Genomic DNA, 15,519 nt, shown 5'->3' with positions numbered 1-15,519 from the left:
GATTCTCTGCAGCTTGAGGTCTTCAAACCACAATATGAGGACTTCAGTAACTCAGACATAGGTTAGGGGTTTGTTATAGAAGTGGATGGGTAGGATTCTGTGGCCTGCATTGTGCAGGAGGTCAGACTAGATGATCATAATGGTCCCTTCTGACCTTAAAGTCCATGAGTCTATGATGTTTCGGTGACACGTGCATCTTTCTGGCTTTTGCTAGCAAATTATAACCATACATGACACTGCCTCCTGTGAGAATTTATATCTGTACCTAGCATTAGCCAAGGTCTGAGCAGTGTTAGGTGACACAGTGTTATACACCTGAACCCATCTACATTAGCACTGGCACTGTCAGAAACTCTCACTAGCGTGTGTGGCTGTAGGGAGAAGGCTTAGGGAGAGAAGTTGAGTCTCCATCACCCATTTCTATTTTGATACACCTTTTCTTCCTAGATTTAGTTGTTGGTACATAGGTGCTGAAACTAGGAGTGCTGGGGTGCACCCACTGACTTGATAAAAAACTTACAGGGTTTACAGTTAGGTTCAATGGTTCTCAGCACCCCCAACCCCCTCCACACACACATTGTTTCAGCACCCCAGCATCAGTACTATGTAAAGATTTGTTGAATGACTTATTTAGCATGGAGCAGTGGCTTTGCGGAGAGATTTGGACTGGGAGGAGACATGCAACAGGAGTAATTGTGATTCTTTGTTTTGAAGCCATAGTTCTGTTAGAGTTAATTTCCCTTAAAACTTGCGTAGTTGTGACACAACTGTTCAAGCAAAGCTAGAGTGTTAAAATTTAAATGTGGTCATGTCGTTGTCCTTTGCCACTTAAGACAGAGGGTTAGCGGACCTGGGGCTTGGGTTAAAAATACAAAAGTCCATCTGTGGCACATGAGTGGTTCTTTTGCCCCGTTAATGGCGGTGAGTGGTGGTAGTACCTGATGCATTCTCTTCTCTTCCCTTCCAGGTGAGAACATTAATATCTGCTGGAGTCCTGATGGCCAGACCATTGCAGTGGGGAATAAGGATGATGTGGTCACCTTCATTGATGCCAAAACACATCGCTCCAAAGCCGAGGAGCAGTTTAAATTTGAGGTGAATGAGATTTCCTGGAACAATGATAACAACATGTTCTTCCTCACCAATGGCAATGGCTGCATCAACATCCTCAGGTATGTCCTGGCACGATCTCCAGTGGCAGGGATGGGATAGGCAGGCTGGCTGCCTTTTGCGTCTCCTGCCCTGCACCCTCGCTCTGGCTCTCTGCATTCAGTTGTGTTTCCTTCGCATGACTCTTGTGACGGACTGATAGCCTTGCCATTGCCGAGGTTTATAGTGTGGTCCGTTTTGGGGCTGTGTGCTGAGAGAAGTTGCGTGCTAGGCAAGCCTGAGAGCTTCCTGATGAGGCTCTATTCTGCCATCCTTTGATCCCTAACCCCTTTAGGGTCTCTTGATGAAGGGGTGGGGCTAACTCGAGAGAACAGGGAGTTAAAAGCCAGCTCTGAAGTGACCAGAAGAGCTGGCGAGCAGGGGAGTTTTGCGAGGGAGTTTAGAGAGGCAGATATACCTAACAGTGCTCTGAACCGAAAACCCTGCAAGAGTAAAAATAAAGCAGGTAAAGTCTAGCAGTAGAGTGGGGGCTGTCCAGTTTATTGCATTGACTGTACCAGGTATGGGCAGGTGGTGTGTGTGTGCACTGAGTGCAAGCAACTCAGGGCCCTCTGAGGCCAAGTACGGGCTCTTCAGAGCAGAGTGGCTGAACTGGAGGAGCTAAGGGAGACAATGAGGTACACAGAGGAGACTCTCAGGGATACAGTAGAGCGGTCTGACCACCTCTGTGCTGCTGAGAAGGAGGAGGAGGAAAGTCTCGTGGAAGAAGAACATTTAGCTCGAACAGAGGGAAACATTCCCATAGTTGGGACCCTCCCTCCAGATGAAGTCGTGGTGCTCCTCCAGGGCCCCAGTTATCAGGAAGAGACAGGTAACAGTAATGGGGGATTTGATCATTAGAAATATAGGTAGCTGGGTTTGTGATGACCAGGAAAACCACTGGGTGAATTGCCTGCCAGGTGTGAAGGTTGCAGATCTCTTGAGACATCTAGATAGACTTATGTGCAGTGCTGGGGACGAGCCGGTGGTCGTGGTACGGATAGGTACCAGTGACATAGGGAAGGGTAGGAGAGAAGTCCTGGAGGCCACATTTAGGCTGCTAGGTAAGAGATTAAAGTCCAGGACGTCCATGGTAGCATTTTCTGACATGCTTCCAGTTCTACATGCAGGGCCAGGGAGACTGGCAGAACTGCAGGGTCTCAATGTGTGGGTGAGATGATGGTGACGGGAGAAGGGGTTTAGATTTATTGGGAAAGGAGGAACCTATATAGGAAGGTCGGGCTCCACCTAAAGCAAACTGGTACCAGATTGCTGGTGTGTAACGCTAAAGGATGATAGAAGAGTTTTGAAACTAAGGGCTGGGGGAAAGGCAACAGGTGCAGAAGAGCACATGGTTCGGACAGAGACATCCCTTGGGGGAGGATCTCTTAATGGGGATTCTCTATATCCTAGTAAAGGGGAGTGGATCGAAGCTGATAAAGTTCAGGTAGAAACTGAGGAGAAACAGTCCAATGAAGGGTCTCAGAGTGGCAGCCGTGTTAGTCTGTATCAGCAGTTACTTCACATGAAGGCAGACAACTGCATATTGACAAATATAGAAATGCGAGAAGTGTAAATACTAAGATGGGGGAACTCGAGTGCTTGGTATTAAATGAGGATATTGATGGAGTCGGCATCGCAGAAACTCGGTGGAATGATGATAAACAATGGGGCATGGTGACACCAGGGTACGAACTGTATAGGAATGACGGAGCAGATCGCGCTGGTGGGGGATGTGACACTGTATGTGAAAGCAAGCATAGAGTCAAATATAGTACAAATCTTCAATGAATCAAACTGTACCATCGAATCTCTCGGGACAGAAATTCCGTGCATGAATAATAAGCATATAGCAGCAGGGATATACTCCTGCCCACCTGACCAGGGTGGTGACGATGACTGTGAAATGCCCTGGGAGAGTAGAGAGGCTACAAAGACAGTCAAAATCCCCCACTATTATTTTCTATCCCTATATTAACTGCGCACACGTCACCTCAGGATGGGATGCGGAGATAACATGTCTAGACACCATTAGTGATTGCATCTTGGAGCAGCTAGTCCTGGAACCCACAAGGGGAGAGGCAATTCCTGATTTAGTCCTGTGTGGTGGTGAATATAACATAAATTTAATTACATTATGGTTGCTATTACCAAGGATTTAACATCCGGGGGAAGAGGGGGAATGCCAAAAAACCCCACCCCGTAGCATTTAACTTCACCAAGGGGAACCACACAAACAGGAGGAGACTAATTAAACAGAAATTAAAAGAAACACAAGAGTGAAATGCCTGCAAGCTGTATGGAAGCTATTTAAAAACACCATAACAGAGGCTCAAACTAAGTGTATACCCCAAATAAAAAAAATAGAAGAAAAAAATCTGCCACTGTGGCTAAACAGCAGAGAATAAGAGGTATTTAGAAGCAAAGTGTAATTAGACAGGCCAAAAAAGAATTTGAAGAGCAGCTAGCAAAAGACAAAAACTAATAGCAAAAAGTTTAAGTAGATCAGAAGCAGAAAACCTGCAAACAGTCAGTGGGGCCACTGGACAATTGAGGTGCTAAGGGAGCACTAAAGAAGACAAAGCCGTTGCAGAGAAGCTAAATGAATTCTTTGCATCAGTCTTCACTGCAGAAGTTGTGAGAGATTCCTACACTTGAGCCATGTGAAATTGCAGAAGTACTAACTGGCGTGTAGCCTATGACTTAAATCAGCCTCTGTACCCAGTGGCTGGAGCTAGCTCTTGTCATGCCAATTTTTTTTAAAAAGGCTCCAGATGTGAGCATGGCAATTATAGGCCAGTAAGCCTAACTTCAGTACCAGGTAAACCATAGTAAGAACAGAATTATCAGACACAGAGATGAAAGTGGTATGTTGTGAAAGAATGAACACGGCTTTTGTAAAGGGAAATCAGGCCTCGCCAATGTGTTAGAATTCTTTGAGGGTGTAAACAAGCATGTGGACAGGGGAATCCAGTGGATCTACTGTATTTGGACTTTCAGAAAGCCTTTGACAAGGTCCCTCACCAAAGGCTCTTAAGCAAAGTAAGCAGTCTTGGGATAAGAGGGAAGGTCCTCTCATGGATCAGTAACTGGCTAAAAGATCGGAAACAAACGGTAGGAATAAATGGTCAGTTTTCACAGAGGGTAGAGGTAAATAGTGGGGTCCCTCAAGGATCTGTACTGGGACCAGCGCTGTTCAACAGATTCATGAATGATTGGGGAGGACAGTGAGCTGGTGAAGTTTTCAGATGATACAACATTACTCAAGATAGTTAAGTCCAAAGCAGACTGCAAAAAGTTACAAAGGGATCTCACGAAACTGAGTGACTGGGTTACAAAACAGCAGATGAAATTCAGCGCTGACAAATGCACTTTGGAACGCATCCCAACAAAACATACAAAATGATGAGGTCTGAATTAGCTGTTGCCACTCAGGAAAGAGATGTTGGAGTCATGGGGGATTGTTCTCTGAAAATATCACTCAATGTGCAGGGCAGTCAAAACAGCTAATGAAAGCTTAGTAAATATTAGGAATGGGATAGGTCATAATGCCACTATATAAATCCATGGTATGCCCACCTCTTCAGTGTTGTGTGCAGTTCTGGTTGCCCCATCTCAAAAACAAACAACTTAGATAAGTAAAGGTACAGAGAAGGGCAGCAAAAGTGATTAGCGGTGTGGAACATCTGTGTGAGCTGAGATTAGAAAGGCTGGGACTGTTCATCTTATAAAAGAGATGACTGAGGGGATCTGATGATAGAGGTCTATAAATCATGACTGGTGTGGAGAAAGTCACTCGGGAGTGGCGGTAGCCCACAAAAGCTTATGCTCAAATAAATGTGTTAGTCTCTCAGTACTCCTGTTCTTTTTGCTGATACAGACTAACATGGCTGCTACTCTGAAACCTCACTAGGGAAGTATTGTTCACCACTTCCCATAACACAAGAATCAGGGGTCACCCAATGAAATGAATAGGCAGAAGGTTTAAAACAAACAGAAGGAAGTACTTCACATATCGCACAGTCAACCTGTGGAACTCACTGCCAGGGGATGTTGTGAAGGCCAAAACTATAACTGGGTTTAAAGAATTAAATAAGGTCCTGGAGGATAGGTCCATCAGTGGCTGTTAGCCAGCATGGTCCGGGATGCAACCCCATGCTCTGGGTGTCCCTGATCTCTGACTGCCAGAAGCTGGGACTGGACAATGGGATGGATCACTTGATAATTGCTCTGCTTTCCTCATTCCCTCTGGGGCATCTGGCATTGGCCACTGTCGGAAGACAGGATACTGGGCTGGGTGGACCATTGGTCTGACTCGGTCTGTCCGTTCTTATGTTGCCACGCTCTTCTGGGCCAGACACCCTCAGAAGCGATCCAGCTGCTGTAGCCCATTTAGACTGATGCTTGGTGAATGAGGTCTTGGATCTCTGCAGCCCAGCTGCATGCTGATGTGTTGGTCAGTGCACACAGCGTCCCTCTGTAGAGGGCACTAGGACCCTGCAGTGTTGGTGACTGGGCTCTTTCACCCTCTCTTTGCTCTCTCCCATCTGTCTGCAGCTACCCGGAGCTGAAGCCCATTCAGTCTATCAATGCTCACCCGTCAAACTGCATCTGCATTAAGTTTGACCCCATGGGGAAGTACTTTGCCACGGGAAGCGCAGATGCTCTGGTCAGCCTTTGGGATGTGGATGAGCTGGTGTGTGTGAGGTGCTTCTCCAGGTAGGTGGCCCTGCCTGGTGTGCATTTCCCACCCCGGCACTGAGATGGGAAATCCCTCACTGTCACCTCGCCCTGTGCTGCAGGCTGGACTGGCCCGTGAGAACCTTGAGCTTTAGCCACGATGGGAAGATGCTGGCGTCCGCGTCTGAGGATCACTTCATCGACATTGCCGAGGTGGAGACAGGTAACTGCTCGTGGCCGTGTCCCTGGGAGGAATGCTGGGTGTGGGCTGTGGGTCTGGATGGAGGGGCAGCGGCAGGGCTCTGTGCCTGTGCTGGGGTGGTGTAGGTTGGAAGTGAGGGGGAGTGAGCTGGGGCGGGGAGCTCAGGACTGGAGCAGCAGGGGTGGGCTGCAGGAGAGGATTCTGGTGATTGCAGTCTGCTTTAGGAATCTGTATGGCGTCTCTCGCCTTGTCTCGGAGCACTGAACGAAAGGAGCAGGGAAGGTGTTGTTCTCACTCCTCCTCCACAGAGTGCAGGGAGGGGAGCATTCCCTCAGTCTCCCCTCATGCAGCTGCTCCTGAGCCTGGCTCATCTGATGCTCTTTCCTGCAGGGGAGAAGCTGTGGGAGGTGCAGTGTGAGTCCCCCACCTTCACAGTTGCCTGGCACCCAAAGAGGCCTTTGCTGGCCTTCGCCTGTGATGACAAAGACGGCAAATACGACAGCAGCCGGGAGGCAGGCACCGTCAAGCTCTTCGGCCTCCCCAATGACGCGTAACGGGTGCCCAGTGGGCCCTGGGCTAGGGCCTGGGAAGGGGCAGGGAGGTGGGGCTCCTCCCCGGCCATCTTCTGCACTGCCAAACCACTTCACTCGTCCTCTGGCGTCCACTCCCTGGCCTCGGCTTCCTCGCTCCTGGCAGGGCTGTGGCCCTCAGCTCAGCTGCCGCCGGTCCCTGCCCTCGGGACCCTTTGTACACTGTGGCCGCTGACCTGGCAAGAACACGGGTGCTGCCGCCGGAGTCCCTCCACCCATGTCAGGGCTGCCTCTCTCCCCCACTGCAAGGAGGCGGAGGGCCTTGTTCACAAGTCTGGTGCCCAGAGAGGGGCAGTCACTAGAATCTGACCGCTCAGGAGAGCCTCTCTGGGGGAAGGAGCCCTGCCCTGCGGCCATCCCAGTAGGACTCAGCCGGAGCTGCCGAGCCTCCTGTTCCTAGAACTGTTTGTTGCTAAGCTGCATAGTTGTCCCCTTCCTATCCCGCCCCCAATGGTGTGGCCAATTCCCCGGCAGGCTGGGAACCTCCTGGAGGCCCCAGCACATCCCTCCCCTTTGGAAAAGGGTTTTGTGTTAGGCTGTCACCTTGTCCCTTTGCTGCAGGTGCAAGTGGCAGGGGGCACTTTCTTGGGAGGTGGGGTGACTTGGGGGGGCTCTTTTTGTATGACTTTTTGTAATTTTGATAAGTCTGTCACTAAAGGAAGGAAGGCCTGGTTGTCGGGGAGTCTCTGTAGCGCATGGTGTGCAGCAGGTGTGCATGGAAGCAGAGGCTGACTGCTCTGCATCGTCAGCCGGCTGTCCGCAGGGCCGAGTGACTGTGCTGGGGTATGGGTGCAGACAGGGCCCTAGAGCTGGCAGAGGCCTTGCTCCTTTCTAGCCCGTGCCTGCTAGGCTCCGACTGGAGGGGCTGTCACACTCCTGAGCAGCATGCCCTCCACCCAGCCCTGGACACGCCTCCTCATGTTGGCAGATGGCTCGGTGACTTCAGTGGGCAGTTCTGTGTGGGTAGTGCTGAATGGATGTGGAGGATCTGGAAACGAGGGGGAGGGCCAGCCCCAGGTGCCTGCGTGGCCCTCTAGCCCCCCAGCAAGTGCTGCATGAACCGCAGGCCGAACTGCTCAGTGGCCTCCCAGTGGATCTCAAAGCACTTTGCGGATAGCAAGGACCTGCTGGTCAGGGGTGCTGAGCCGGCCGACAGGAGTGTGCTCAGCACCTGGCCCTGACACTTGCCTCCCCACCGGGAGGTAGGTCAGCGTTATCCCCTTCTGGGGCTGGATGCTGGCTTGTGAGTCCATCTCTAACTCCCCCATACCCCTGGCCTGCCCAGTCTGAGCCTAGTGCTGGCTGCTTGAGTCTGGGTTGGACCAAGGCAAACTTGGCCCCTTTCTTCCCCCAGGAATAAACACCCCCTGGGAGAAAGCGTCTTCCCACACCCCCAAAGGTCAAAACCCAGGCTGCCCGGGTTCCTGGTGCCTTGCGCAGGCCTGTCCTGGCGCAGTGTTTCCACCAGAGGGCAGTGTGCCCCCCAGCCGCTCCCTCTGCAGCCTGGCCACAATGGCCCGTTGCAGGGCTGGCTCGGCTCCCCAGCCTGGCTGGACCCTGAGAGCGTGGGCAGCGGGGCCAGAGCCGGGAGCACGGGGGTTGTGTGCTGCGGGGGGGAGACAGCTGCTAATGGGAATGCTGCTGGAAAGCTAACGTCCCTGTGGTACAGCAGGTGCATTCAGGCTGTGGTGGAGCCAGGTGCTTTCCAGTTCCATAGCGGGATGTGGCCCCTGCAGCATCTGAGAGCAAAGCTAGAGCTTAAACTCCCCAGCCTTTCGCTCCAGTCAGGCCCTCTGGCACCATCCTGCCCCTACTCGGAGCCGCTGCCTCCTGTACTGTGCTCATCACTGGAGCGCCCAGGGGATCCCCGGAACCGGGTAGGGAGTGGGGCGGGGGCATTACTGCAGCCAGCTCTGCAGCCACCCTTGTTCAGGGGCCAGCACCGGAGCCTGCCCTCCCAGCTGGCTGAGTGGTGAGCTCTGTCCTGGGTGGGTGGTGCTGACACCCACCTCTGTGGTTCCCTGTGCCAAAAGCTACCAATGGGCAGAACCTGGGCCACTGGCCAAGGGCCAGACAAGCAGCACCTCTGGGGGATGTGTTCTGTTTTTCCAGCCCAGCTCCACACTACCCCTTCCAGAGCACTTGCCATCTGCAGCCCTCCGTCCCTGCTGCCGTCACTTGAACAAGCAGGCCCAGGTGCAGGAGTGCCAGGAGCTCCCAGGCACTTGCCAGCTCACAGCAGTCTGCTGGATGCCCGGAGCCTTTCCCCCTATCAGGGAGCTGCTGCTCTGCCCCTAGGTCTTGGGGTGGTAAATGCTCCAGATCCTCAGCTATTATTAGAGCCAAGTGGGGCTGAGGCTGCTCCTAGTGAGTGGAACGGCAGCTCCAGCAGCCCAAGTGGGGAGTGACAGCAGCTGCACCTCTCTGAATGCTAATGGCCCCGCGTACCCAGCAGCCTCCCTCCACCCACCCACCCACGCTGCCCTCTGCAGCAGCGGGTACCTGCTGCCAACAGCGACAAGTGAGTGGCAGCGCAGTTCCCACTGTTGTCCCTACCCCACCCTGCATCCTGGAACCAAGCACTGCCTGGTTGTCATGGTTCCCAAGGAAGGTGGCTTGTCTCTGGCCCTCTGCCTGTGAGGAGGATGTGGCTGGGGTGGACCAAAGTCCAGCAGCCACCACTGGTGGGGCCTTCTCCCCAGAGCCTTGCAGGCACCGTTTGCAGCAGCTGCCCCAAAGAAAAGTCAGAAGCTAGTGTGGCTGCAGGAGCTTGTGCCTGGGGCAGAAAATGCTTACAGTGCAGGGACAGAGAGGCTGGGAGACATTCCCCCACCCAGGGCTCCTGCCCCGCTCGCCACAGCACCCCCTGATAGGAGAAGCTGTGTCTGACGCTAGCCTGGCTCTTCTGGCCACAAGCAGCCGGTGACAGTCTCATCGTGTTCAAAGGAGACGTTGCACTCAGCCTTTCTCTGCTCTATCCCAACCACAGATGCAGGCTCCCAGGCTGCTCCCACCCTGCAATCTCTACCCCACTTCACGTGGGGAATCCTGGGCTCAGACACCATGGTAATGGGCCAAGTATGCGAACCTGGCAGGAGCCCCAGGCCTCAGGCTGCTTGTCTGTGTAACAGCCGGGCTGGCTGCAGAGTTGGGTGCTGGCGGGAGTGGGAAGATGGTGGAGATGTGAGACGGTCTGGGCAGGCTGAAATCAGAGTGGGGACAGGAGGACAGTGATAGGGTACTTTGGGGTAGTGGAGCATCAGGAGTTAAACTGCAGAGAGTGGAGCAAGGCAGGTCTTGTGGGGTGGTGCAGGGGTATGGAGTTAAAGCCCTGGTCTTTCCCCAGGGCAGTGCGTGTCACGGAGTCTGGGGGTTCCAGCCCTGCACCCCTCTTCCTGGGACCCACAGTGACTTTTATCCAGCCAGTAAAACAGAAGGTTTATTGGACAACAGGAACGCAGGTTACAGCAGAGCTTGCAGGCACAGTCAGGACCCCTCCACTGAGTCCTTCTGGGGGTTTTCAGGGGTGCTTGGATTCACGTAGGATACCTGAATTCCGCCCCAGCCCAAACCCAAACTGTCCTGCCTTTCTCCTCCGCCTGAACCCTTTGTTCCCTCCTCCTCCGCCAGGTGCTCCCCCTCCCCCCTGCCGGGTCGGTTACGCGCTCAGCACCTGTTCGTCACCTAAAGACATCCCCTGCTTTCCGTTCCCACACACACAGCCCCTACTCCATCACACCTCTCCCCCTTTGGAACTGAACTGAGCGGGTCACCTGCCCAGTGACCTGGGGAAGTTCAGGGCCCCCTCTCCGGGAAACGCGTCCGCTATCAGGTTGGCACTTCCTTCACATGGACCACGTCCTGTCATAGTCTGCAGGAGCAGCTCACCTCAGCAGCTTGCGTTGGCTCCTTTCATCTGGTGCAGCCAGGTCAGGGGAGAGTGGTCGGTGTACACGTGAAGTGTCCCAAAGAGATATGGCTCTACTTTTAAGGCCACACCACGGCCAGGCATTCCTTCCGATGGCCCGGGGCCGGGGGGCGCGTAGGTTTTGCCCGGTGGGAGAGTGAGGGTTCGGTTGCTTCAGGTACACGGTGGGGGTGTCTTCGCCTTTTCAGGGTGCTTGGATCCAGCTAGGATACCCTGAATTCGCCCACAGCCAAACCAAACTGTCCTGCCTTTCCTCCTCCGCCTGAACCTTGTTCCCCTCTCCTCCGCCAGGCTCCCCCCCCCGCCTGGTCGGGTTAACAGCCTCAGCACCTGTTCGTCACCTAAAGACATCCCCTGCTTTCCCGTTCCCACACCAACAGCCCTACTCCACCACACCTCCCCCTTGGAACTGAACTGAGCGGGTAACTCTGCCCAGTGACCTGGGAAGTTCAGGGCCCCCTCTCCGGACAACGTCCGCTATCAGGTTGCACTCCCTTCCAATGGACCACGTCCATGTCATAGTCCTGCAGGGCAGCTCCACCTCAGCAGCTGGCGTTGGCTCCTTTCATCTGGTGCAGCCAGGTCAGGGAGAGTGGTCGGTGTACACGTGAAGTGTCGCCCAAAGAATATGGCTCTAACTTCTTAAGGGCCCACACCACGGCCAGGCATCTTCTCGAGCCGTAGTTTTGCTCCCGGAGTAGCAGCTTCTGCTCAGGTACACGATGGGTGTCTCTCCCCCAGTGACTTTTATCCAGCCAGTAAAACAGAAGGTTTATTGGACAACAGGAACACAGGTTACAGCAGAGCTTGCAGGCACAGTCAGGACCCCTCCACTGAGTCCTTCTGGGGGTTCAGGGTGCTTGGATCCCAGCTAGGATACCCTGAATTCCGCCCACAGCCCCAAACCCAAACTGTCCTGCCTTTCCTCCTCCGCCTGAACCCTTTGTTCCCTCCTCCTCCGCCCAGGTGCTCCCCCCTCCCCCCTGTCGGGTCGGGTTACAGCCTCAGCACCTGTTCGTCACCTAAAGACATCCCCTGCTTTCCCGTTCCCCACACACACAGCCCCTACTCCATCACAGTGCGTGGTTCCCATGAGAGCTGGGCTCCTGTGCACATCATAAAAGGTGCCAGCTTCCCCCTTGGGTGACTGGGTGTGGTCCTGGCAGAGCTGGGGGTGTGAACGCCAGGTGAGGCTAGCAAGGGGAGGGCTGTCGATGCAGCTGAGAGGCATCAGCAGAGCTCGGGGAAGGAGGAAAACCTTGCACAGCTCCTACTTGCTGTGCGCTGGAGTGGGAATGGCCACTGGAGCCTGACAGCCAGGCTGGTGCTGGGAGGGGCTCCTGTGGAGCCCAGCTGGCCCCATCCCCTGAGGTCAAGAGGCTGCTGATCTCAGACTGGGTCAGCACATCAGCGTTGGCGTGCAGGGTGTGGATGGGCCGTCTGGCCAGCCTCATGCCTCCCAACCAGCTGTTGGGTACACATGGCAAACCAGGCATGATCCTGAGCCGCTTGATTGCTGAGAAAGGGGCTTGCCCTCTGCCACTGGTCTCTGCCGGCCAGGTGTGCCCCAGCCATTTCCCCAAGCCACACACCATCAGTCCCTGTGGACTCCGTTTTGGTCCCACTGCTCCCCAAGCCCATGCTCACATGATTTGCAAGTGCAGGGGGCGGTATGCTCCCGGCAGTCATGGCCACGCCAGCCTGGAACTCATGGCTCTGAGAAGGAAGGTGCCAGCCCGGAGCATCACAGTGCAGTCTGCCACTGCCCTCGGGGTAAGTACAAGCCTGAAGAACACAGCTTCCGGCATGCAATGCTCTGTATCTATCTGCAACCTGGTGTCACCCTGCCCCCGCCGCCGTGACCCTGCCCCACTGGTGTCACCCTACCTGCACCGCCATGACCCTGCTCCCTGCCCCCCTGGTGGTCACCCTGCCCATGCTGCTGTGACACTGCCCCCTGTCCCCACTGGTGTCACCCTGCCCCTGCCGCCGTGACCCTGCCCCACTGGTGTCACCCTACCTGCACTGCCGTGACCCTGCCCACTGGTGTCACCCTGCCCCTGCCGCTGTGACACTGCCTCCTGCCCCCACTGGTGTCACCCTGCCCCCGCTGCCGTGACCCTGCCCCACTGGTGTGGCTGTGTGCGAGGTTGTGCTGTACAGCCCTGCCCTTCCCCCTACACATGGCGCAAGGTCACGCCAGGAGGGTGGAGCATTACACTTTTCAAAATAGAGCCCCCCCATCTGATACTGGACAAAACCATGTCCGGTTTTGGCTCAGTTCCAGCCAGAGGATGAGCCTGGATGAGTGGCCATTGCACTGACCAGTGGCCAGAAGTTAGGGTGACCAGATGTCCTGATTTTATAGGGATAGTCCCGATTTTTGGGTCTTTTTCTTATGTAAGCAGAGTCAGGATACGCTACCCTGACATCTGGTGGTGAATTGTAGAGAGGGTGGAAAGAATTTTAAGAATTTACATTGGCATCCACCCCCAATTAGCATAACCCCACAGCAGCTTGGGATGGTGATTTTAACAGCTCTGGAATCCCCAATTTCTTTGTTATTGGGGCAGGAGAAAAAAAAAAAGTTTGTCACCCTGATTGTGTGAGGTAGCTGTGGGATGCTTTGTTACAGTAATGACTCAACTCAGTTGGGTGTACTTGCTAACATGGGACGGTTTCCAAAACCCTATGAAGAAAGAGAGTTGGGACTGGTGTGTGCGTGCATGCGCCTGATGGCATGGGCACTTTTGAGGGCCTGGAACTCCAATGCATGTTCTCCTCTCTCCACTGTTAAGAGCAGAGCTATTTTGATTCCATTAGGAGTCCATCTAGAGATGCTGAGCTGAATTCTGTTGGGCTAATGGTGCAGCAGCCCAGGGTGTTGCATGCAGATAGACCTGCTGAGGCAAACAAAGTGGTCCGTGCCTGGCTGCTTAGCGCCAATAAACACACCGAGATGGAGAAGCAGAACACAAGGTTTATTTGGATCCCAAAGCGGAACTGGAGACTTAGTACGCCTTCAGATCCAGCCGCAGCATCGGTTCCTTTATGTCCATGAGAACTTTTCTCGCTGACTCGCAAGCCCCCGTTTCCCCTCCTCTTCTGTCGGCTGCAGCATTTTTCTCACGCACTTCTTTGTCTGTCTTCCCCCTCCCTCTCCCCCTTGTAGAGTTATATTGAACAGTTAATTAAAGCTGGCGTGAATTACGACCTTGTCTTATAAACATATTCTCCTCTCCCTTGACCAAAAAGTTGCAGGCTCATTATTTTTGCTCCATACCGTTTTGAGCAGCCTTACAAACTGATAAGGGCTGGTGCAACCCTGCCTTTCCCTCTGCCAGCCTCTGAGGTCGATTGAGTATTAAACATGGAGGGACTCTTGTCACTAAGGCCTGAAACAGGAGTAGACCTTAGATTCTATTGCCTTTACCTTCTAAGCTTACTTAGATTAATCCTTAGTGACACAACAAGGCTCCCCTACTAAGAGCTGAATCACTGAGTTGCTGTGTTCCTATGGGGGAGTTGAAAGACCTATTCGTTAAAGCAGCTGGCGAAGCAGTTGCACGCGTTTGGAGCAACCACCTGAAAGTGAGCAGAGTGAGCGGTTTGCAGGGCGGCTGGAGGAGCAGTACACTCGAGGGAGCTGGTTGTGGTGAAGGCTGCCAAGCAGAACTTCATGAGAGAGTGGAGCAGTTGGCCCTGGCCACGTAAGGTGCCCCTTACAACCCGTGTGGTACTCCCCCCCCACCATTTCCCACCCAGGCTTGGGGGTAAACTCTCAGATAAACTCTTGAACTCTGGGGTGCACTGACCAGAGACTTTTTGGTGGTTGGATCTTTGGGGTGATGGACTGAAGACCTAAGGGGAAAACGGACCGTTGCCAAATGTACTTTGGAGGTGGGTCTTTTGTTTATGGTTGTGTTATAACCCTGTTTGTGGTGTTTTCTCCAATGGATGCCGCATGGTTCCTTTCTTTATTAAAAGATTTTTGTTAACTCGAGACCCCTCTGTGCTACTGAGAGGGGAAGTATTGCCTCCTAGAGGCGCCCAGGGGGATATGGTAATGTACAGTGTCCAGGTCACTGGGTGGGGGCTCGAGCTGGTTATGCCTTGTGTTACTGAAATGGAACCCCTGGATACTGAACCCGGCCCTTGTTGCTGCCAACTCAGAGGGGCAGAAGGGTTACACTTATATAGGCTCTATTAACCCCCCACCCCATCCCGATTTTTCACACTTGCTGTCTGGTCACCCTACCAGAAGTGGCAGAGCTGTTGGCAGTATAACCCCTGAGGCCCACCCCCCATCTGCGAGGGCTGGAGGTGAAACACCCAGGACGCTGGGACTTTGCTGACTGTGGGCAGTGGTGGCCACGGAGGAAAAGTGGGGAGTGTTAAAAGGACATTTATCTGTTGGACACCACAAGCTGGGAAACTGAGGCAGAGGACCCTGCCCAGGATACTGAGGAGTGGGTGGTTCCTCTTAAGCCGTTGCTGTGGTGTTTCCCCACATTGGTGCTGTGTTCCCTTCCCTGGATTTTGTCAGCACTTGAAGGGGGGTGAGCGCCAGGAGGGCAAAGAGCTGTTGACGCTAGAGGTCAGTGCAGGTCCCGGGCCAAGTGGGTGTAAAGTGGCCAGGAGTGGGGTCAGGCTGGAAATGAGGAGATGGGGTCTAGCCAGCAGAGGGGTGAGGCTCTGGACCAGCCGCCCCACAGGAGCAGCGGGGGCCAGAAACCTGCCTGGTTTTAAGCTGGAGCTTGCTGGGTTTCTGAAGGGGTAGGGGTGCTGTGACAGCAGGCTCTGAACTCTGACCCAGTCCTGTGTGCCTATGTTCAGGGGCCACCCTGTGCCTGGGGCAGGAGTCAGCTGCGGGGCCTGGCTGGAGGGGGAGTTTCCCAGGGGGTCAGGGAGGGCATCCTCAGCTCCGGTGGAGACATTCCCTGGCACTCATGGGCTGGAAGTTCTGGCTG

General features: G+C 54.0%; 1 protein-coding gene across 1 annotated transcript in view; it reads left to right on the top strand.

Moving 5' to 3' along the window:
• Positions 1-7,298, top strand: part of THOC3 (THO complex subunit 3) — a 10,069-nt gene extending 2,771 nt beyond the window's left edge. The window contains exons 3-6 of the mRNA XM_032789371.2: positions 968-1,172; positions 5,707-5,868; positions 5,952-6,052; positions 6,422-7,298. Of these exons, the coding sequence (XP_032645262.1) occupies positions 968-1,172; positions 5,707-5,868; positions 5,952-6,052; positions 6,422-6,585 (632 nt within the window). The 3' untranslated portion in view covers positions 6,586-7,298. The remainder of the gene's footprint in view (positions 1-967; positions 1,173-5,706; positions 5,869-5,951; positions 6,053-6,421) is intronic.
• Positions 7,299-15,519: the final 8,221 nt, after the last annotated feature.

Source organism: Chelonoidis abingdonii, chromosome 7, assembly GCF_003597395.2.
Source record: "Chelonoidis abingdonii isolate Lonesome George chromosome 7, CheloAbing_2.0, whole genome shotgun sequence".
NCBI classification, from domain to species: domain Eukaryota; kingdom Metazoa; phylum Chordata; order Testudines; family Testudinidae; genus Chelonoidis; species Chelonoidis abingdonii.
This window is presented reverse-complemented; position numbering and strand designations above follow the sequence as displayed.